Here is a 21,816-nt window from a genome sequence, read left to right as displayed (position 1 = left end):
ATTTTGTACAAAAAATTGTAAATATACTGTAAATTTATCATAAAAACTTGTAGATTTTCACGAAAATTTGTATTTTTTCGTTAAAAAATCTACATAATTAACAATTCTTTGCGAAAAACTACGCATATTTATAATTTTTTACTAAATAATACGAAATCGCCCAATTTCTGTAAAAATTCGTAGTAGCGGTAGAAATTTTCACCAGGGCGAGCTTTTATAATGCATTTTGCTGATTACACGAAGGAGGAGAGTAAGCGATCGATTTTTACTATAGGTTTACCAAAAAACATATACACGGTTGATTATAGATAAACTAAAGAGGGTTGACGGGTAGGGGGAAGGGGGGAAGGGGAAGCTATGGAATGTTTTTTGCCTGCTGTGATATCACAGGGGTGGTTTCTTCCTCAACTTTGTTGTTCAAGCGTATTAATAGAACGCTAAAATACCTGGATATACATAAAAACGTGTTTCACGGTCGAAAAGCCAAGCTTTTTACAATAAGTCCCAGTTTACACACCGTATTGTTGATGTGAAAATAATTTATTCCGCAATAAAACGTGTCTAAGAACAGTTTCTGCATTACGTCACGCTAGAAATTAAGTCGCGGTGGTATTTCTTTTATAGAGTTAATCCGATCGTTTGGATTGAGAATTTTTATCACGCGCTTTGATAATAATATTTCACATTAAGCTCAAGTTACGTTAAATCTCAGGGTCTTGGCTTTTGGAGAAAAATTTCTTTCCTACACTCTGATCTGAAACGACTTCTCGGAGCGACGGACGTTGCATTCCGCGACTCGAAGAATGCTATTCATATCCTGTACCGGAATCGTCGTCCGTCACGTAAAATTCCAACTTTTCATCGTTCCCACGTAAATTCGGAAAATTCTCCAAAGCATTTTCTTCCGTTAGACGTAATGTTATTGCGAGGATCGGCAGCGGCATCGGCCAGCAGCAATCCATAAGATGATACGAAGCCCAAAATATTTTCCTAGAGGCAGTCATATAAACAAAATTGTAGCGCATCGCAACGGCGCCCGTTGAAGCACCCTAATTTTAGAACCGTATAAACCACCACGTCTTGACCATGTTCTAATCGGAAACGTTATACGCATATGTATACACGAAGTTCAAGTCTTTAAACGCTCGAACCTTAGCTGCTTTAAATTTTCGCACGTGCAAAACTACCGAGCATGCAATGTAATCCGCAAATTCCCTCAACTAACAAATAATTTCCTAATCAATTACCAATTCCCTGCGGATCTGGAAATAGAAAATAAGGAATCAAAACGTAGCGAACATTTGCCAAGCATTGTAATACACGTAAATATTTGAACTGTATAAACCTTATAATATCAAATTCTTTATTTCGACGCAGGTATACATGATATACGCAGAAATAAGTTATTCTTGCGTCTGAATTATATACATACATTTCTGGTCTTCTAAATGTAACGCTTATTTATAGTAAACTTTGATTAGCATCGGCGGATTAATGTGGCTGCAGACTCGACGATAGAAAAAAAAAAAAAAAAAAGAGTTCGAAATAAAACACATTAGACGTGCAGGGATCCATTAAGCGTTCAAGTTCGGAATAACAATTTGTTCGATCAGTGAATCTCGTGAAAAAGTTGCAAATTACAAAATTCACTCGAGTCTTTATATTTTAACTAACAAATTTTCCAAAAAAAGAATTACGTAATATCACACAAGGATGCAACAAATAATTAAAAAAATTTCTAAAACCTGATTGCAGTTGGTTACTTGATTACCAATATTTGATATTGCATTAGTATTGAACTGTAAATCAGCTAAGAATTTAACAAGATATTAAAATGTGATTATCAATTGAACCGTCAGCTATTGAACAGTCTCAATGTTATTATTTAAATCTGTTAATCCCTGTGGTTAGGCTTAGACGTAAATTACGTAATTGAGTTTCGTGATGAAGTATTTTTAGTTCTGAAAGCGAAAGTAAGAAAAAAACTAAATACTTTTCAAAATACTTTTACGTACCATATGAATACATAAATGTATATTCACAACAGTAACAACATTTTTCATTTATACATATGCATAAATTTTAGGTAATAACTTACTGTTGATCTATGGTTTTGCGTCAAGAAGCCTGGCAAGCTGATCCGGTTCTGTAACTGGTAGCGAACAAACGTGACGATGACATACGTAGACCGTTGCTCTATTGTTGAGAGACTTCATGTTGAGGATAACTTTGCTTTTGCGAAATAAAATATTCTCTGGATCTTGGTGATCAACTAAGAGTAGTACCCGTCCGGGAACAAATTTCTCACGAATAACATTCAGTAGCAGTGTCGTATCTGCAGCGTCCTTTTTACCAACCACGTAGATCTTGAAGAAGCAGAGAGTCGGGCATGAAACTTGTCATTTGCGTTCGTTCGGTTACCAAGGGCTTTGCCAACATCTTATGATTCGAACGTTATGTACTCACCTGCGTCATTGAATCGTGGTAATGTAGCAGAGCAGACACGAGTTCCGGTAGAGCAGCGGGAACACGCGTAAGAGATTCTCTGGATGCAATTAGTATTTTGGAAGATTTATCGTTGAACTCCGCATGATCGAGGTAGGCGTTCAATCGTAACAAATTTCTGCACGCTATAGAATTACTTGACGGTTCGGCTCCGTCGTGATCTGTAAGAATGTAATATTATACACTAGCATCTAGTCACCAATTACCATGTAATCTTGATCTAACCATCTTTAAGCCTTAGAATTGCTGTGCGATCTTCCTCGGTTGTAGCAAAATAACCGCCAGCTACAGGATCCCAGAACAAATTGTCCTGTATATCCTGCAATTTTTCAGCAAATTCAAGCCAGTGCGTGTCCAGCGTTGCTTCGTATAAATCGAGCAACCCTTGGACCATGAAACAGTAATCACCATGAAATCCATTTATCGGTACACTCCTAAATATTTATATTTCATCAGGTAATAGTCAGTGTTTTCTCTATCGCTAAAACGACTTTTGACAGACTGACTCACGTTTGAGTAATTATACCTCCTCCCCCATTGTAACAGCTACGTAATAACAAGCCGTTCTCCGCGTCAAATAAGTAACGCTCAACAAAGGCAGCCGCCTTCACAGCAAACTCTATGTAATTCTTGTTGTTCAATGCAAAACCAGCTCTTGACAATCCGCTGATTATTAATCCTGTGTGTATATTTTTTTAAATATTTTTTTATAACGTAGGTATTTGGATACTCTTTAATATTTACCATTCCATGATGTAACTATCTTGTCGTCCAGATGAGGCCTGGGCCTCTTCAATCTGACTTGGTACAATATTTCACGAGCCTTTTGTAAATAATTATTCACATCTTCGAAGCTTAAATCAAAATGCTCGGCAGTCTCGGCCAAACTGCCGTAGACTATCAGTACATTCTGTCCCTTCAGCTCTCCGTGAGGATCCTAGAAAAATGATTCACTCTTCGAGTCCTTGTACAATAATAGGAAGCTGATGTGATGGTAGCAAGTTCAAAAATTGATTTTACGAACTTGCAAATGACCAACATTCCCCTCAGGCTTAACATTGTAGTGAAAAGCAAATAGATCCGATAATTCCAAGTCTTTTTTTCCGGGAATGGGTTTCCCAAGGAGACTTTTTATATCTCCGTAAGTCCACACGTAAAATGCACCTTCTTTTTTTTCCCGAGAATCGTGAGAAGGTAACGAATCTGCATCCTCTGCATTATAGAATCCACCTGCCTGGAAGAAATGTATCATATAGTTGAAAAAAGGAAAGAAAATAGTACCGCTCTATTTTTATTCTGTTCAGTAGCTACTGACCTGGTGACGCAGATCTCGGGTAACATATGTGACAATGTCGTCGACAATATCAGCAAATATAGTATCTTTTGTTATAACAAAAGCATCTGCATAGGACCGTAGAAGCTGAGCTTGATCATATAACATTTTCTCAAAATGTGGTACATGCCATTTACCATCTACAGAGTATCGTGAGAACCCCTGAAGATTATTATTCTCAATATTAAAAAAAAAATTCTTTTTTATTAATACACAATAAATTGTAAGGTAGGAATAGCTTCGGGTGGCTGTACCTGACCAATGTGATCATGAATCCCTCCATTAGCCATTTTGGTAAGAGTAGTTAAACACATATTCAAGCATTCCTTGCCAGATTCGCTTGACGGATCCCTCGAGTAGGCGTGAAATAGAAAGTTCAAATTAACTGGCTGGGGAAACTTTGGGGCGTCTGTAAATCCGCCAAATTCGTTATCATAGCTGCCTGCCAATTGCTGCACGCAATTTAATCCACAATCAACTGATGGCTCAGCTGCTTCCTGTTTATAGAAAATAAACTTGACTCAGCAAAAATTTCCAAGCTGCTCTACCGTAGAGCAAACATACTTTATGTAGACTTTCCACACCAACGGATCGCTTCAATACTTCAAGGATTCTGTTGCCAGAATTTAATACATCACTCCTGCTCTCAATCCACTGTAAACAACAAATATCAACACTGGAGATATAATAGGAATAAATCGATGAAAAAATGGAATACTTGGCAGATAAATATCACGTTGAATATGTACTTTGTGTGCAACGGTCGTCAATACAGTTTTAAAACCAGGTTGACCATACTTGTCGACAGGGGGAAAATAGGTTCCTCCTGTAACAGGGGTCAATTCGGGGGTCAAAAATACGCTCATTGGCCATCCACCGTGTCCAGAAATAGCCTGAAACAATTTAATGCAGGAAATGAGTTATTTCTTTTAGATATTTTCGTTAACATAACTTATAGAATGACATCTTAAATGAACATGTGTATATTTACTTGAATAAAAGTCATATATATTTTGTCAATGTCAGGTCTCTCCTCACGATCAACTTTCACATTGACGAAAAACTGATTCATAACACGCGCGATTTCAGGATTTTCAAAGGATTCCCGCTCCATGACATGGCACCAATGACAGGTGGAATATCCAACTGACAGAAATATAAGCTTGTCTTCACGCCGAGCCTTTTCGATTGCCTCGTCACCCCAAGGAAACCAATGAACAGGATTTGTTGCATGTTGCAAAAGGTAAGGAGACTTCTCAAATGCCAATTTATTTTGGGTTTTACTTTCAGAAGGTTCACCTTTCACCGTCGTCGAGGTCATTCTTACACTGTAAGGAACGAATAACCGTTCACTATGAATATATCTGTAAATGAATGTAAAACAAATATCATTATCAGACTATTTAAAACCAATTGTTGGCTTTATCATGTTTACGAATTTTCTCTCCATGGATATACGAACCTTTTGCTATGATAGTTGTTGACTACCTGAAGCAGTTTAATGTCCTTGGCGGAGAATTTTTTGAATTGATGTTCAGAAGAAAAGCGACGAATTGATGTCCATATTGAACATCTTCGCGGAATCATAACATACATATGTGTTAAAATATAATATTATAAATAATAATTATTGAGTAATTTTCACTTGAATAATTATATAACGAGTTTCAAATTAACCTTATCGCAAAGTGAGAAAAAGATAATAACGTTCATAGGTATACGTGTTGCGTGTATGCGCAATTTTATTTACACATGATTATATACGGCACGTATACCTATACCAAAGCCTATACCAATTCGTTCGCATGTTAGTGCGTATAAATATTTATCACATACACTATTTTGCATTTGGTCTGACAGTTTTGATGATAGTTTTTGACGTTTGACCTACCTTTTCCCCGTGGCTATGTAACCAGCTGAGAACCGCAACGTGGTGTTAAATACTCCTCATACAAAGTAGCTTACATCCGGTCGAAGGATCGACGTTATCACCCAGGATTCCTAGGGATAATTTGATAATGGTGCAATTTTTTGTTTCCCAACTTTTCGAAAAGAAAGGCTTGGGAAAAGCTGTCGATCAGCTGGTTTTTCAATACGGATTAATCAGATAAGCACAAGCCTTTCAGCTCCTTCATTTTGAAAATGTGGGAAATAAATGCATATCCGTTTTTAATTGGCTGCACTGGGTGCGCATGCAATTTCCCTAATTTTCAACTAATGGCAAAGGCGTAAATCTAGGGAAAACGCACTCAGTGCAGCCAATTGTAAACGCTTTGAGTACAGTAGAAAAGTGCACACTGCACATCAAAAATCGGAACACACTGCGTTCTCCATGGTTCATCGTATTTGTCGTTGCCGCTAAAAAGCGTAAAGAGTCGTTGCGAAATTCGGATTTCGGGCTTAGGAAGTGCCAAGGCATTCGAACCTACGGTGTGTGTACCAAAGTGCTAACATTACAAGCAAATAACCACGTGCCGCGGCGATTAAGCTCACGGAGAGCCTTGCTAAGCTTGGACTAATTTTGCAGATTTAATGTCAGGCATCGCGATCGCCAGACTCGCTGAGGAGAGAAAAGCATGGAGGAAAGACCATCCATTTGTAAGTATTATCTTGTCACTTCTATTACTGCATTGCACTTTTGGATGAAACCGGGTCATTTGGATGGTCCCAAGTTAACCATTTTACCTAGTCAACCATCCCTCCCATTATTACCTGGCCGTAAGGGCATAATAAACCCTCCGAATACATAAATCATGCCATGAAACATTGTCGTCCACATACACACGCACACACATGTAAAAAGTGCACAGGTCGATCTCATCGTTTTTACCTCAAGTGGTCTAAATTTTTTTTGTTTTTGAATGGGAAAATTTTTCTTCTGAAACCAGATAACCAAACCTAACCTATCTCTTATTCCTTTTGGGTATCTTCATTTATCGAATTACTTGTGCTGAGATCCGAGGCTGTATGTGACATGCTCAAAATTTGTTACAAACACCCAGAGGCGGCCAGATTTTGAATTTCATTTGTTTACTTACAGGGCTTTGTAGCTCGGCCTACAAAAAATCCAGATGGAACACTTAATTTGATGAGCTGGGAATGTGCTATACCTGGAAAGAAAACTGTAAGATATTGCAAGTCGTTGCTCCTAAAAATCTGCCTTGAATTTATTAAAATCTGATGGTAATTTTCTTTGTAGACTCCATGGGAAGGCGGGCTGTACAAGTTGCGAATGATATTCAAAGACGACTATCCTTCCAGTCCGCCAAAATGCAAATTCGAGCCCCCACTTTTTCATCCTAATGTTTACCCTTCTGGTACTGTATGCCTATCTCTCCTAGATGAAGAAAAGGACTGGCGACCAGCCATAACAATCAAGCAAATCTTGCTAGGAATCCAAGATTTACTTAATGAACCAAACGTTAAAGATCCCGCCCAAGCAGAAGCTTACACTATTTACTGGTGAGTACTCAACGAGGCATAGATTGAGTTTTTTTTTTCCAAGTCTACAGCGACAACATCACTTATTGAAACTCAATTATTGCAGCCAGAATCGTTTGGAATATGAAAAACGAGTGAAGGCGCAGGCAAGAGCAATGGCACCGCAAGAATAAAAAACACGAACGTTCCACCTACCACAAAGCAAAACTTTATTTTCTAAGCCTGCAACAAATATAATATAACATAATGCAAACTATATACAAATAATTTTTCCCCCACTTACAATTTACATGACCATAAAAGTTGCATACATATACATAGGTAAGTATAAACAGAATCATCATTTTATTTTCTTCTATGTATAATTATCAATGAAATTGTTTATTATCAACGAGTGCTCGATATCAGTGAGATTATCTTCTGCCTGATAAATTAATAATTATCCTATTCGAAATCCATGCCAAGGACAATTATCCTTCATTATATAATGTACATGTAAGAAAAGAGGAAAAAATGTGTTACACATCGTTAGACTTATAATGACTCTATGCGCAAACCGAAGATCAGGTTTTGCAGATGTAAATCTAACCATGATTATACTATAAAATTATTCTAGGAAGCTGAGTCGATTAATGTTTGTCTCTAAGTATTTATACTCGATGTATCCAATAAAATTTGTGTAAAAATAGGAGCTTTGATAGCGTAGTCTCAGAAAAGGACGTCATATAGTGAAGAGAGGAAATTACATTTATTTTTTTATTTTTTCTTGTTTTTTTTTATCATTAAAATATTCCACATATCGTTTTACATTGTTCTGTCGATTAAAATCAATAAACAAAAAATTAATATGAATTTTAAATCGAAGTCTCATTACTTCAAACCAAATTTCAAGCCTTTCAAAATAGTTTCTGCATTCTCGTCATTATACACAATATGAAGTTATGACATTTACTTGGAAATAATGTCACTATGATTTCGGAGTGATGTTCATTGAGCATGTAATAAATTGCTCAGCACGCTGCCTCGAGCAAAGTCTAGTAATTTAAAATATTCAATGGCTATTCATGCGCAAGTAGGTTAAAGTCATCGATTGATATATCGATCAATGAAATCTGCTATTCACAGATGACACTGTGTCCATCGCTTTAATCTTCTTAATCCACGTCAAAGCCGGCGCATGTGTGCGCCGGACCCGAGAAGCAACCTGTAGCTGCGTAGCAGCCGCGAACCGCGATGGTGGGGCGTATTTTGTATTTCCTTACATTCGCCCGATGTACTTTGCTCATAGCGGCGGCGGCGGTTTGTATAGTGTGTCAATTGTCGGTGCTCGTGCAGTGTGCGTTCGAAATTCAAACATGCTGTTCAACTCGGTGAGTAAAATAAATGCGGGGATAGTGTCATCGTGCATTGTTGGATTTGCATTATCCTACTATGCATACATCGTTGAAACATCGAAGGAACACGACAGTTCCTACGAAGCCATGTGTGATATCAGCGAACATATCAGTTGCACCAAAGCCTTCATGTCTGAGTGAGTAGTTTTACGTTATTCTTCCAAGAATTATCGCATCAAAGTTCATGACCCAGCCTGTAGTTTTAACATGCCCTATAAAAACCAACGTGCTTATCGCGTTGCCGAATTTAAATTGGCTGCAGGTTGCTATTCCACAAAATTTTTAATTCTTCTCAACTGTTTTTCCATCTGTCTAGTGATGAACAATCCATGCTGCAACTAATGTAAAAACTAGTAAAACGTCAACAATCTGTTATTAACCTTCAAGTGTGTTTGTACAAATTGTCATTGTTACAAAACTGAAAATCTGGGAGTCGTAATATTTGTTCTGTAGTACATTTTTTTAAATGGCTTTTCAGATATGGAAAAGGATTTGGCATCATTCCAGAGAATTCGCCGTTCTATTTTCCCAACAGCATCTATGGACTGGTCTTTTTCGTCAATTTCGCATTACTAAGTATGCTTTTCTTCAGTTTTGTTTTTTTACTTTAAAAATGAGACACATTGACATTCTATAAATGCACAAAGTATTAGTATATACTGATTTAAACTTATTCCAAATCCTTAGATGTTGAAAATTATTATGTGTTTCCCTTCTTCACAGGTGTCTCTAATACGCTTGCTGCAACTACAATGCTCCTGATTTTGGGGGTCCTGGCTAACATGGGTTCAGTTTACCTCGCCGTTATCCTCTACAAATTGCAGGACATATGCGTTGTCTGCATTAGTACTTACTTGGTCAACGCTGCTAATTTAACTCTTGCAGTCCGTAAATTTAATCTTTTGTCTGAAGGCAGTCCAAAGAAAAGAAAGGCCAACTAATGAGCTACTTTACTACCTAAAACCAATACGTTCAGGAGTCAGATGATTACAAGTTTGAGAATAGAATAAAGGTAAAAAAATATTGAATATTTTATTGACTTATTATATTGTACATATACTCGGTCTGTATATAAATACATATTTCTCTTTAAAGTCGTATTAAACTACTTCATATTAATTGTATTTAGTCATTTGAATTGAAAGATGTTGAAACTGGAATTATTAGAGAATAATTTCACCAATAACTTGTTACTCTCACTTTTATTTCATTATTGCGACAATAAATATTCAATGAATTATGAAATTTGAGGCCTACAACTAATCATAATATACATAATATAGAGTATCCTTTGATATTGCAAATTGATATGATGTATATTACGAGTATTAAACACAACACATAATTAATAATTTAAAAATTTGGTTAGAACACGATTGATATATCTAAAGATATCTGAGTATGAATCAATATTGGGTGAATATATCTATACAGAATAACATTTGTTACATTTCTTGCTATTATTAATTGAGTATTGGCTGGGTCATAAAATACAGGTCTTACTAAAAACGAATATCAACTTATGTGAAGATACAACAAAGTAAAAGTAATTGATCGTGTAAGCATTGATACTGTTCATTTACTAAAGAGACTTGGATTCAGAACAAAAACTGTTGTTACAGTACCGGATTTCTCCATGTATCCTTTATGTAAATTATTCAGCAACTACGTTAATCTTTCAATTCTAAACACTTTAAACGTCATTATTATTGTGTAACAAAAAAATATTACATTAGTCACTCGACGATACTTTACAAAGTTACAATTGTCTAAACCTGTGACGTTACTTATGTAATTAATCGGTTGCAAAGCATAAATTTAATCCTACTAGAATGATCTTTCAAGGCACATATCATCAATCACCTGTCTGAGCTACTGTTCTGATCGAGAGCTGAAAATACCAATGATGTAGTGAGAATTTTGATGCCAAATCGTAATATAAATAATTATTCTGGCATACACAATTAAAACGAAACTCATTTGTTACAGTGGCAATATTTATCTGCAGCTTTCTTACAGATTATGTATGTTTACATATATTTTGGTTATATAACAGTCACTACATTACGCATGAAATTTTTAATTCGTCTCTGGGATGTATAGAGAGAAGTAATTTGTTTTCAATGGCAAATAAATCATCATTCCAAGCTAATCTTTTGGCAGTCAAAGTATCATCTTGTAAATGCAAATATCAGTATTCATACTTTGCTGCCTTAAATAAATCTCGATTACTACGGCTTATGCTTGCCAAAATTCCGGGACTTTTTAGTGGTGGAGTTTCATCCAGACGGTTAAGTTGCAAATTCGACTTGTAGGGAACAGAAGGATCGTTTGCTTCTCTATTGGCTTCGACGTTGAAGCTTTTGCTTCTCAATAATGACGATTTATAAGTTCTTTCAGGTTTACTGGGCACTGGGCTTGCATTATTCGCTGCTAACTTCGACGAAGTCACTGTGTTCTTGATAGAAATATTTATCATACTTCCATACTGCCGATTATTATTTATTGCGTGCGTTATCGCTGGTGGAGATTGAGACTTTTGCTGTCTTTGATTGGAACGGGGCCGCGTCAATGTTGAGGATGATGCATATGGTTGCCTGTTTTGGGTGTGCAACTTCCGTGGCAGGGTTTGTGTGCTCCGGAACTGTTCGTTTCTGTCATACTCATTTGCCAATCGACTTGTAGACTTGCTGAATCGACCGATAGAACTTGTAGGCTCAACTCTGTGCATAATAGGTAATACTCAAGACACTACATATGCTAAATATTATATTTTCCTCGAGTGTTTCTGGCCTCATGTAAAAATTGCTACAAATATCAGAGTGATGCTTACCTTGGCTCAGCATCTTGTCGACTTGATTGTTGATGATGTCTGCTTGTAGGTTTGGAGCCGCTGTATCCCATTTCACGTCCATAAATGCTCCCTCCGAATGGATCCTCACCCAAGTAATATCTGTGGACAGGTGGACCTCCTTCATTAGATTGCTGCCAATGTGCTTTAGCTGCTTTTGGGGATCGCGGTGGTCGTTCCGGCGGTTCGTTTTCTAAATCCGACTGAGTCACCAGAGGTATATTTTTATCAATAACATTATACTGAAGATAAGTTGATGTGTGGTCAGTCTGCGTTACAGACGAAGCTGTATTGTTCCGTTTGGTTTTCCTCTCCGAGCTCGCTGATCGTAGTTTGCCTACCAGCTTTCGAAAAGACTCGCCAATCTTGTATTTCGAACTGCTTGTTGCTAAGAACAGAGATTCTTACTTTAGATATGAGTTTTGCAAGAACTTTTTGCAAAATAACTTTTCTTCTAATCAACGCGATTGAAACGTCACCTTTTGGAGTCCGAGTGTTGACTGGTTGAGGTATTGCTTTCGTTACTTGATTTGGTGGAGGCTGAGCTGGAATTGGTGACGTAGAACGAGATCCACCAGAGATTTTAGGGCTCGGAATCTTATCGCTACGGGTTGCAAATTCTTCTTTTTGTATGGCACGGCTCCGGTTTTCCCATGTTCGTTGTACAACATTAACTGGACTGCCTACTCGTCCTATATTCTGATTTTTTTCTTCTTGTCTGGCCAAGAGCTAGAAAATACACACCGTTATTTTGTTTCCTCGAAACTCGTCAGGGACACTTATTGGCAAGCTAATTACTTGTTCTCTAGCTCTTCGACGTAGTGGGGGTGAAGGCGCTTCCGGTGTATCCTGCAGTTCAATTTTATTCCTCAATTCATGATGCTGGTGACGCGACGATCCATAACTGTTTGAATATGTCCAATCAGCTGGATTTCTTCCAGCTTCTTGATGTCCATTGCTTCGGGCATTTTCCGGGTAAGAGTTCATTGACGTATTGGATACCTGCAAGTTGTGCTTTTCTAAAAACAAAATCAGCGACGTTTCATTAATATGTGCACAAAAAATGAAAAATGTAAATGATTGTATTCACCAACCTGCCATATTTTGGTTCTGATATCTTTCAGACCATTCACTAATCCCGTGATAGTACCCAGCTGAAGAATTCGAGTCTCGCCTATCCGTCTTCTTGGTCGGAGTCTGCTGATGACTAGAGTACGATGTACTTAGGTGGTTTCTGTCCCAGCCATTGTCTCGATCTCTCGAGGGAGACATCGGTAGAGATTTCATGGTTACATTGATGAAGCTCGTATTGGTTCCAGTTTGAACAGGTGGGTCGTCCAAGTCCAAGGAGCCGTGAGAGGAGCGAGATTCGCTTCCAAAATGGCTCTCAAGCCACTTTGAAGTCTCCACTTTCCTCGCCTCATCCTCCTCTTCCAAGTCCAGAGGCTTTTTGGTCAGCGCATCTTTACGGCTGATAGGCACATTTTCTGGGAGACCTGGAAACCTCTTATTTCAAATACGAGAAAAGTTTAAGCTCCGTAAAGTCTAATACCAAGAGTGTCATTTTTGAATACCAGAGTGTTTATGGAGGCGCGTGGTCCGCATCGTTGTAGGAACTGGAGGCCAATCTCCTGTCCTTTCTCCCTCAGTGTTTTCAGAGACGAATCGCATCTCACGAGCGACTCTTTCTCCACCTGAAACGTAGTCAACCAGCTCTTCGTCTTTCTGTTTTAAAAACCTGTGAGACCCTTCTTTTCTCACTTCCTTTTCATCGTCCCCATAATCTACTGCCTCCTTATCATCTGGCACCTCGTCGTCATTTACCTGTAACCAAGCCATTAATCATTTCTAGGGATAGGTTTTCAAATTGTAGTATACCTATTAACTGGTCACATACCTCCTCGTGTTCTACGGTACGTTTAGTTTCAGTAATGATACGACCATCGGCTTGAATTTGACTCTTCTGTAGTTTGTTCTCTGTGTCCGTTACTTTATTACTTCTCGTCGTGTGCTGAACCACACGTGGTCCAGTTACAGGCACAACTTGCTTTGATGATTCCGCTAGAGCAGCCCTTAAGTCTCCCTTGTTGGTTTGAATAGCTTTCAAATAAACCTGGGAGTACAAAATACAAAGAAATTCATGAATTTTCAACAAAAACAATAATCGCATCTTACAATTAATTCACTCAAAAAGTGTATAACTGATGATAAATAACTATGAGTAAATATGATCACGGTATAGTAGAAAAATTCATTTAATGTTTTAATCCCGCGATACCGTCGATACACACGAGCGTTCACGTCGGCGACTATTTTTGCATCTGCAGAAAGGTGAGCCGTAAAAGAAAGGTCATTCGTTAGGTCGCGCACCTGCTTTCGATTTGCATACCGATATAACGTTGTACAGTAGATGGATAGATGTATCACGTCGTATAATTTATGAATTCGATAACTATTAAGGTTTATGTACTAATTATTCCTCGGCTTTTTCATCGAGTCAAAGTTTATTTGTATAGACTTTCTCGCTATTTGCAACGTATACTTTTTAAATTTATAATGACAAAGTAATCGAGGACAATTCGTGCTTTAAACAACTATTGTAACAATATGAGTTGTGCATACAAATTTACTCGTGTAAACGAACGGGCTCTCAAGAGTTATAATGAATATACCGTTACCAATTACCACCTACAACTGTTTGTTTGAATTTTTTAGTTCACACGGATTCAGGACTTTCTTCAAAACGTTATAGTTTGACCCAAGATGAAAAACCGGAGAAATATTTCATCGACGTGTAACGTACACGGCCACAGAATCGTTCCGTGCAGATTAAGACTTTTCGGAGAGGAACTGCAGACTTCTCTGGGAGCAATAAACACGAAATTTATTCTCATTCGAATTAGTCTGTACACTTGGCGTGATTCAAAAATCGTGAATTTCCGATGGAATCGAACACGAAGTAGAATGTATACGCCTAACGTGACCGCAAGGTGAGGAGATCGGACCGTGCAACAGGGTAATATATACTGCGAGCAGTTTAAGACGAGAATCGCCTGCAGAATCGGGGGCGATGACATCGGAGCTACGCCTCGGACCAGCTCGGCTACAGCTGGCGATCAACCGCGTCCTTGAACTCCTAAAAACCGGCAGAGATGATCAGGAAACAAGAATCTGGACCACTCGTGCGGGGAAAAATGAAGTCGATCACAGGAGAAGGATCACCCGCCCAGCGATGAACCCTCTTCTAATTGTAAATCAACTTTCGTCACACCTTGAGCGCGGTTCTTGTTAAACAGAGGTATATTATATGTATACACAAACGCGTTTACCGATATGCATTTATGAATCTCCAAGTACGAGTGCCCGCAAATACGACGATACAAGAAGAGATCGATCATGAACGCTTTAACGAATACTTAAAGAGTAATTGCCTCGAATTTTACGATCGATTCATTGATCGGAGCGGATACCTAGCGTTCTGCGAATTATTTCTGATTGGAAAATCGTTTTGGTACTATGTTTCTTGATGGGCAGCTGGTGTGAGTTTTGTGCGAATGTAAAGATGCTGGAGCCGGCGAACTCGTCTCACCGTCCGTCCGATTTTCGGAAAAATTTCTATCGTACGTAATATCGCGACAAGGTTGTTATCTAAACTCACAGTTAATATCAGTCTGGGTCAGTCCGCGACCCCACGGAACAAGTAACGCGTTGTTGACTCTCGGTGCCTTCGCAGACTCGCGAGACTGATCCCGAGACTACCGCGAAGAATCAAGTGAAGGGAGAGAGAGAACAAGAGAGGGAGAAAAACGGAGAGAAAAAGATCAAGAGTTTCTTGTACGTGTTTCATTCCTGACATATACTGTACCGTATATCTTACACGTGCACATAGGTTTACATGTATATGTTTGCGTGTCACCGATTCACCGCGATGATTATAATAGTAGCAGCTATAATAACTGATTCCCCGAACGTCGATGGTGAAAACTTGTAAGGAGACAGATATTTTATTGCACAGAAATCTGCATCGATCGATTATAATTGTTAAATATCAACGTATATAACGGATGCTGTGTTCCGAGTTTTCAAATTGCTTTAAGCTTTATACATATTGACTATTATTACACACAAGAGCTTTCACTTTGCACTGTGACAATTCGATACCGGGTATTGTATTCCTATGTTATACCTATCTGTATACAGACTAGCTACCATATTTAGATCGAGAAACAATAATGCTTTGGTTCAAATATTGGCGAAAGAATTTACCTCCTATAATACACGTACCTAGGTACGCAATTGTTTCATTTTCAATCGCTTTGGCCATCTCGCGTACGATGCGTTCATTCATTCGTTCGTTCGTCATACATACTTGGTAAATCTAAAATGTACAGAGCAACGAATAGTCGATGCTCGCATTACCTCGTCGGAGATGTCACCTAGTTGTTGACGGTCCTCCGTCTCGAGGCGTTCCTCGATCTCTTCCCTACTCCTCACCACCGTCTCGTTAGATTCCTTTTGCAATATGCTCGGAGTTCCGGACGATTCGTGACCCGCACGATCCTCGGTCCACTCGATCTCTTTCGGCTCATCACCGGCAGTCTTGCGCTGCAATTACACGCGTCGAATGGTCATGCACTCGTTGTTTCCCCCTGGTTAGTTTACGGATTTCTGTAAAGCGTGCAAAACCCACCTCGTGGGTCGTGTGCTCCTGCTGTTCCACGTCCTCGGTGGTATTCGTAGTGACGACCGGCCCCGAGTCGACGACCACCTCGCCGTCCTCGAGGACAACCTGCCGTTTCACCCGTGTTTCGATCTGCCGCGTCGTCGTGATCTCCTTCTTTTTTCGCGTCTCCCATTCCTCTGTAATTATCGTCAATTTCTAATTCATCCAGTTTGTAGAATATAATCGCCTCGCGATGCGGCTCGTGACTGTTCGCAGTGAAACGCTGCTGCGTTTATAAGTATAATGTGCAAACATTCGAATGCAGTATGTAGGTGTAGGCGCAATATCACCGGCTTTAAAATCATATATGTCCACAAATCAATCAAACGGTTCTCGCGACCGGCTTTCAATGATACATATAGATATAACAGAACGACACGACTTGGCTTTCTCCTTAAGGAAAGGGCCGCAAGAAATCAGATGTTTACATATAACGGCTGCGCGTGCAGTTCCGGAGGAAGTGAAAATCCAAATATCGTCGATTTATTTCCATACCAAGTGTAGAAATATACGTATATATGTCACGTGAGTGGGATTTTCCTTTCCGCATTTACAAGAATAGTATAATTAAATTTATACATTTCACTGAAAATGTGGCTCACCTTCTTTGACTGTAGCAACTGCGTTTTCATGATCGATCTGCAAAAAAAAAAAAAATTCTTGTACGATCATGTAATTCAGAAAGAGAATAATTACGGTTATTTTTTTTTTTTTTTTAATACTTCTTACGAACAATATACAGAAAATCTGAGACGCGCGTGAAATTTGTAGGTATTTTTCAACTTGAATTCTGATCACATATAGCCTGCAGTCTTTCGTAGATGATCTAAGTCTTAAACGTTTCACCTATAACCAGACATAATATTCAGAGTGACATCATCGTCGATGAATGTCCCAAGAGTCCGTATATCCGTGTAGAAAAGTTGGTTTTAGACATATATATCTCCACACCTGTTGTGAATGTAATATATTTTGACGCGAGTCGCATAATTTATTCTCTATAAGAATTTTCCAGATATATTAGAATTTGTTCATAAACTTTAAAAGAAGAAATGTCATTCAATCTGCACTGCAATCTGCATGCAAGACGTGACGCATCTCGATCCTCGTACCTATCGATACGATCTTTTCGTAGTTTTAAACACGCAGATATATCGTTACGACTATCACGAATGTATTGTGATTTTTTTCCGCCGTGATTGCAGAGTATAGAATTTTGGCAAGATGATCATCGATACGAGAAAACTCACGTTCGCAGTGACTGACGCCGCGGCTGCGGGCCGGGCTTCGTATCGCCGCGTTGAAATCACCTCCATAGCATTTGATACTGTAGATCTGCGAGCTGCAAAGCCCGTGCCTATAATACAAAACAATTTCATTACGATTATAAAACTAGTTTTTACCATTACAATGATGCGCGTATACCCATGTATAATATATAGGTATACGTGTGTGTGTGTGTGTGTGTGTATACTTATATCTGTATAATCAAATATGGATAGAAGTTACGTACGCTATAACATGTTAGTCCGCCTACACGGAAGAAATTTTTTATCTAAATACACGTATACGGAAGAAGAGGGGAAAAAATAACGCAGAACGATAAGATAAACTGGGTGTTATTATAGTACAGTTTGTGCGATGTGTCAGAAAATTCGAATCCAATGCATATCTGGCATGGCCAAGTAACGCACGGTCTCTACGATAGCCACAGCTACGCGTATGATACATTCCTATAACATAAAATATCTGCATAGGTACATGATTTGTAAATTAATATTTTATAGGCGTACGATCTTTACTTATTCGCGTCATTACGCGCTATTGCGGGGATCCTCACGCGGAAGTCGAAGGACGAGCTACGAGAGTGTATATGTGTAAAATATATATACATACATACGTATATATAAGCTTTGAAAACATCGGTGTATAGGTATGATGACGCGAGGATGGTGATCGCTAAAACGGGCGTGCACGACTCTACAAGTGTGTTACCAATGCAAACGCGCGTATACGAATCCCCGTGCGTGTGCCTTGATATATGTACACGTATCCACGTGTATAGGTACGTATATATCTGTTTAATCTATATGCGCGCAGACGCAATATTTGCGTAAGTCTGTCAGAGGAAAAGCTAGACCTCCTATGTATAGGCATGCAGGTGACAAATTTGTTGTTGACCTCCGCGAGGGTTCTGATGCTGCATAATTGACTATGTGGGATTCTATTTGGATAGGAATATAATGTAATGTCATTCTTGTCTTGCATCCAAGAATATACTATATTATTATGTATAGGTATATATAAATGTATATTTGAATCTTGCCGATTTAGTGACATTTTTTTTTTTCTTCTTGGTTCTCATTTAATTTCTACACATGACGTTATGAAAAAATTTAAAATGAAATTCTGGTTAATTACCTTATTGTTTTTATTATAATGGGAGACTTGAACGCTTAATGACACGCGACTTATCGACGCAATCGTGGGTGGCTATACGAGGATACTACGTGACGCTTGTTCACCAAGGCTGTGTGACCATTTTGAATGAAAATCGGTGGGAGCGGCACGATTATTTGACGTTCGTCGGATATTTTCCGCGGGCAAATAATACGGCTGATATATAAGCGCGGTGCGAATTGTGCGCATATGTGAAAATCAGAATCATTGATGTAAAGTTTTTACACTTGCCGAAAGGGAGAAAAGGCAAAACTTGCGAAAATCAAATACGGGAATTAACCCATTTCGTTACAATGTATAGGATATGATTATGCCTGTACACCTAGAAATACGCGGGCGTGCACGCTTGCAAAATTTCATTCCTTGGGTCTGCGGGCGAAAATTGACACCGCGAACACAGCTGAGCTTACACCTTGTGTATGCATAATACCTGTGACATGTGTACACCGCATTATAATATGCACTGTGCAAATTCTTAGCCTGCCACTTCCCACGTTCTCGTCGCACTCGCGCTCCGTTATATAATATTACTGGTTCGCGATACCGTCTGCCGAATGCAATTTAAACTATTCGCGCGTGTCTATGAAGGAAATGAAAAACAAGTATTATATTGTATATATAAGTACGCTGAAAAATACGAGTATAATGATTGAAAAATCCATGCGTATTTATTGATGCTGTTTAAAAAAATACAAAACTTACGGGTGATTTCTGTGCGAGATTTTAACAAATTCAGTTGCCGGTCCAATCTCTTTCCCCTTTTCTTTCTCCGAATATGATAAGTATTATAATAACGTCGTCGATGCTGGCATCTGATTAGTCATCTTGAATACGATTCTCGTATAAAGTAGGTGAGCGAATAAGGTGCGAAGAAAAAAAGTTGCGAGACGACGTTTTTACGGGAGAAATTTGTCGAAACTGCACTGCACCGCGGATATTTCCATTGAAGGTTGGATAATATTCAATCAAGGCGAAAATCTCACCGCGACATCGAAAACACCTTCGAATCGGCTGCGTGTCGTGCGGTATAAACTGCCACTGGGATACTTTGACCGCGAACTACGAAGCGCTGCAGAAACGACGATCTACCGCGCAGGTCGGCCTATTCGAACAATTTGAATGAAACCGCAGGCGTTAAGAATGACTTGGCGCACACCTGCAGCGTATAAAAAACAGTGAACAGTGCATAAGGCATGAGGCATGTGCGACTCGGATGTGACACTGGGAACTACTGACTCGGAGATTTGAGATCGAGCCTCGTCGACAACGGTGCTCGCGGATGGCGGTCGCGTGGTGGTGGTCAGCGTTCGGGTACACAGGTAAACTCATGTCAGTTATACTAGCTGCTGCAGCCTGAGCCTCCGTATCAAACGGCGACAAGTCCGAATATTGCGGATACATCGGGGTCGGCAAAGGCCGTCTATATATCCACCTATGCCTATGGATACCTTATACGTGTGCGTAATACGGTACCAAGTTTCGCTCGGATTCAACAGTACGGAATTAAAAGTTGAGAGTTGAGAGTCAAGAGTCGAGGCCCGCGTATCTTATGCTCGAGCTGTGGCACCGATGACGAGGAGGCAAAATGGGTCAAGAGGTCAGGAATGTACCTTGAGATCTGAGGATATATTCTGCGTCGCGAGACTCGGCCGTGTTTTATTATACACATTTATAGAACTACGGTTGTGTATGTACGTACCTTGTACGTACAAAACTTGTACAATTGTAGTATACCTGTAGTGCCTACGTCAGCTGTACAAGACAGGCATAATATGCGTTGGCAACTCGTTAATTGTTTCGTCTCCGCCACTTGTATCGTGGGTATATACATACCTATATAATTACAATACAGTGACGTGCGTTATGTTTTGATACTTCCGCAAAATTTCGATACCATTTGTTCTACGCTGTATAAAAATTTGTCGTGATCTGGAAAAGAAAAAACATTACGACTGAGAGTAGGATACTTCGGTTGTGGACTCGCTGCCTTATTTTTCCAACACGAATCGCGTAGTGTAAGCGTAGGTAGGCCAGTCGGTGCGACCCACGCGGGTTGAGACAAGCTCACCTATATGGTCCCAGAAGTGTGCAGATCTCCAAAGACGGTCCGGTCTGGCTAAATACAACGAGATAGTAAGATATTTATGGACCCGTATAACCGCCTGCGTGTTTCTTTCTATACGAACGTACGCAGTCTACGTATGCAAAAATGTACACAAAAGGTGTGCGTGTATAAGTGGATATACGTGTATACACGCATAATGATATCGCACCGTGGAACCGCGCGTAAAATTCCTGGTTGGAGATGTGGTCGTGCAGAATACGCTGCCGCGACGGACCTGTCGGATGCTGGGAGATATCTGGACCTTGCCAAATCCGACTCGATCGGAGAAATCTGTGACGACGAAAGCCTGCAGCTATCCGTATACAACATAAATACAGCCTTGGAACTACTGATAATTTATTTAGTACTTATGCTGTGTCGGTTTAAACAGCGAGAGGCGACCTACACGAATATGGCGCGTCAGCGAATGATCTGAAGGAGCTTTCTTCAAGTGGTCTAATCATTTGCTAATAACAATGTCAAAGATTATATTGATTGCAATACAGAGACATATTTATTTTCAGTTGAAAGTATACGTGTACGATTTAATAGGACGAGTTCTGTGCAATTGAATAATTATTGTGTAAAAATACACATAATTTCAATAATTTCCAAACATACTATGCGTCTAAATCCATTTATGTTCACAATCAACGTTTGCGGGATACGAAGGGTATACAGCCATATGCACTAAGGCCAGTTTCCAGTGATTCGCGAGATAGGCAAAAAAAAAAACTCCAAATCAAAGTTTGAATCAAATCGCGCCTCATTGACCGCGAAAAATAGAGCGTGAAATATGCGACGAGCATAGACTTATAATAGCGATAGACTGCGCGGTCTGTGCACCGAGCTGAAGTCGTAATTAGGTATAAGTAGATAGAGAGAGCATAACTGAAACCGGACCTCCTTGTCGTACGATCGAAAGAGTGGGGAGCAGCCGCTAGACGGGGAAAGCGATAAACTAAGCGAGGAGGATGACTCTATTTGTTTCTCACGCCAAGTTAC

General features: G+C 39.3%; 4 protein-coding genes across 13 annotated transcripts; 2 read left to right on the top strand and 2 right to left on the bottom strand.

Moving 5' to 3' along the window:
* Positions 1-697: 697 nt before the first annotated feature.
* On the bottom strand, positions 698-21,732 carry LOC124180617 (spermatogenesis-associated protein 20). 7 transcript variants are annotated; one of them, XM_046566357.1, is made up of 13 exons: positions 5,301-5,720; positions 4,830-5,202; positions 4,588-4,731; positions 4,403-4,492; positions 4,093-4,335; positions 3,821-4,000; positions 3,530-3,739; positions 3,250-3,442; positions 3,016-3,184; positions 2,731-2,939; positions 2,467-2,666; positions 2,099-2,366; positions 698-1,262 (listed from the first exon to the last, which is right to left on the bottom strand). In XM_046566357.1, exons 1-12 carry the CDS (start codon positions 5,432-5,434, stop codon positions 2,106-2,108), a joined length of 2,406 nt encoding a protein of 801 aa, XP_046422313.1. In that variant the 5' UTR covers positions 5,435-5,720; the 3' UTR covers positions 698-1,262; positions 2,099-2,105. The 7 variants fall into 7 exon arrangements, with proteins under 7 accessions (XP_046422313.1, XP_046422311.1, XP_046422312.1 ...); XM_046566355.1 differs by lacking the exon at positions 698-1,262 and adding an exon at positions 1,343-1,961; XM_046566356.1 differs by lacking the exon at positions 698-1,262 and adding an exon at positions 1,343-1,961 and having other exon boundaries at positions 2,102-2,366.
* On the top strand, positions 6,137-7,968 carry LOC124180622 (SUMO-conjugating enzyme UBC9-B). The gene is made up of 5 exons (XM_046566370.1): positions 6,137-6,268; positions 6,366-6,436; positions 6,879-6,962; positions 7,038-7,300; positions 7,386-7,968. The coding sequence occupies exons 2-5, from the start codon at positions 6,371-6,373 to the stop codon at positions 7,450-7,452; spliced, it is 480 nt and encodes a 159-aa protein (XP_046422326.1). The 5' UTR covers positions 6,137-6,268; positions 6,366-6,370; the 3' UTR covers positions 7,453-7,968.
* LOC124180621 (vitamin K epoxide reductase complex subunit 1) lies at positions 8,472-10,382 on the top strand. The gene is made up of 3 exons (XM_046566369.1): positions 8,472-8,810; positions 9,152-9,249; positions 9,397-10,382. Exons 1-3 carry the CDS (start codon positions 8,551-8,553, stop codon positions 9,612-9,614), a joined length of 576 nt encoding a protein of 191 aa, XP_046422325.1. The 5' UTR covers positions 8,472-8,550; the 3' UTR covers positions 9,615-10,382.
* LOC124180616 lies at positions 9,681-19,950 on the bottom strand. Of its 4 annotated transcripts, none has more exons than XM_046566352.1 (12): positions 19,410-19,950; positions 17,498-17,604; positions 16,850-16,886; positions 16,215-16,384; positions 15,944-16,129; positions 13,422-13,637; positions 13,099-13,348; positions 12,619-13,020; positions 12,323-12,543; positions 12,004-12,253; positions 11,507-11,912; positions 9,681-11,396 (listed from the first exon to the last, which is right to left on the bottom strand). In XM_046566352.1, the coding sequence occupies exons 2-12, from the start codon at positions 17,561-17,563 to the stop codon at positions 10,865-10,867; spliced, it is 2,736 nt and encodes a 911-aa protein (XP_046422308.1). In that variant the 5' UTR covers positions 17,564-17,604; positions 19,410-19,950; the 3' UTR covers positions 9,681-10,864. The 4 variants fall into 4 exon arrangements, with proteins under 4 accessions (XP_046422308.1, XP_046422310.1, XP_046422307.1 ...); XM_046566354.1 differs by having other exon boundaries at positions 19,691-19,950; XM_046566351.1 differs by lacking the exon at positions 19,410-19,950 and adding an exon at positions 19,138-19,351.
* Positions 21,733-21,816: the final 84 nt, after the last annotated feature.

Source organism: Neodiprion fabricii, chromosome 4 (genome assembly GCF_021155785.1).
Source record: "Neodiprion fabricii isolate iyNeoFabr1 chromosome 4, iyNeoFabr1.1, whole genome shotgun sequence".
Lineage (NCBI taxonomy): Eukaryota > Metazoa > Arthropoda > Insecta > Hymenoptera > Diprionidae > Neodiprion > Neodiprion fabricii.
Note: the sequence above shows the minus strand (reverse complement) of the source record. Positions and strands in the feature narration are given on the sequence as shown.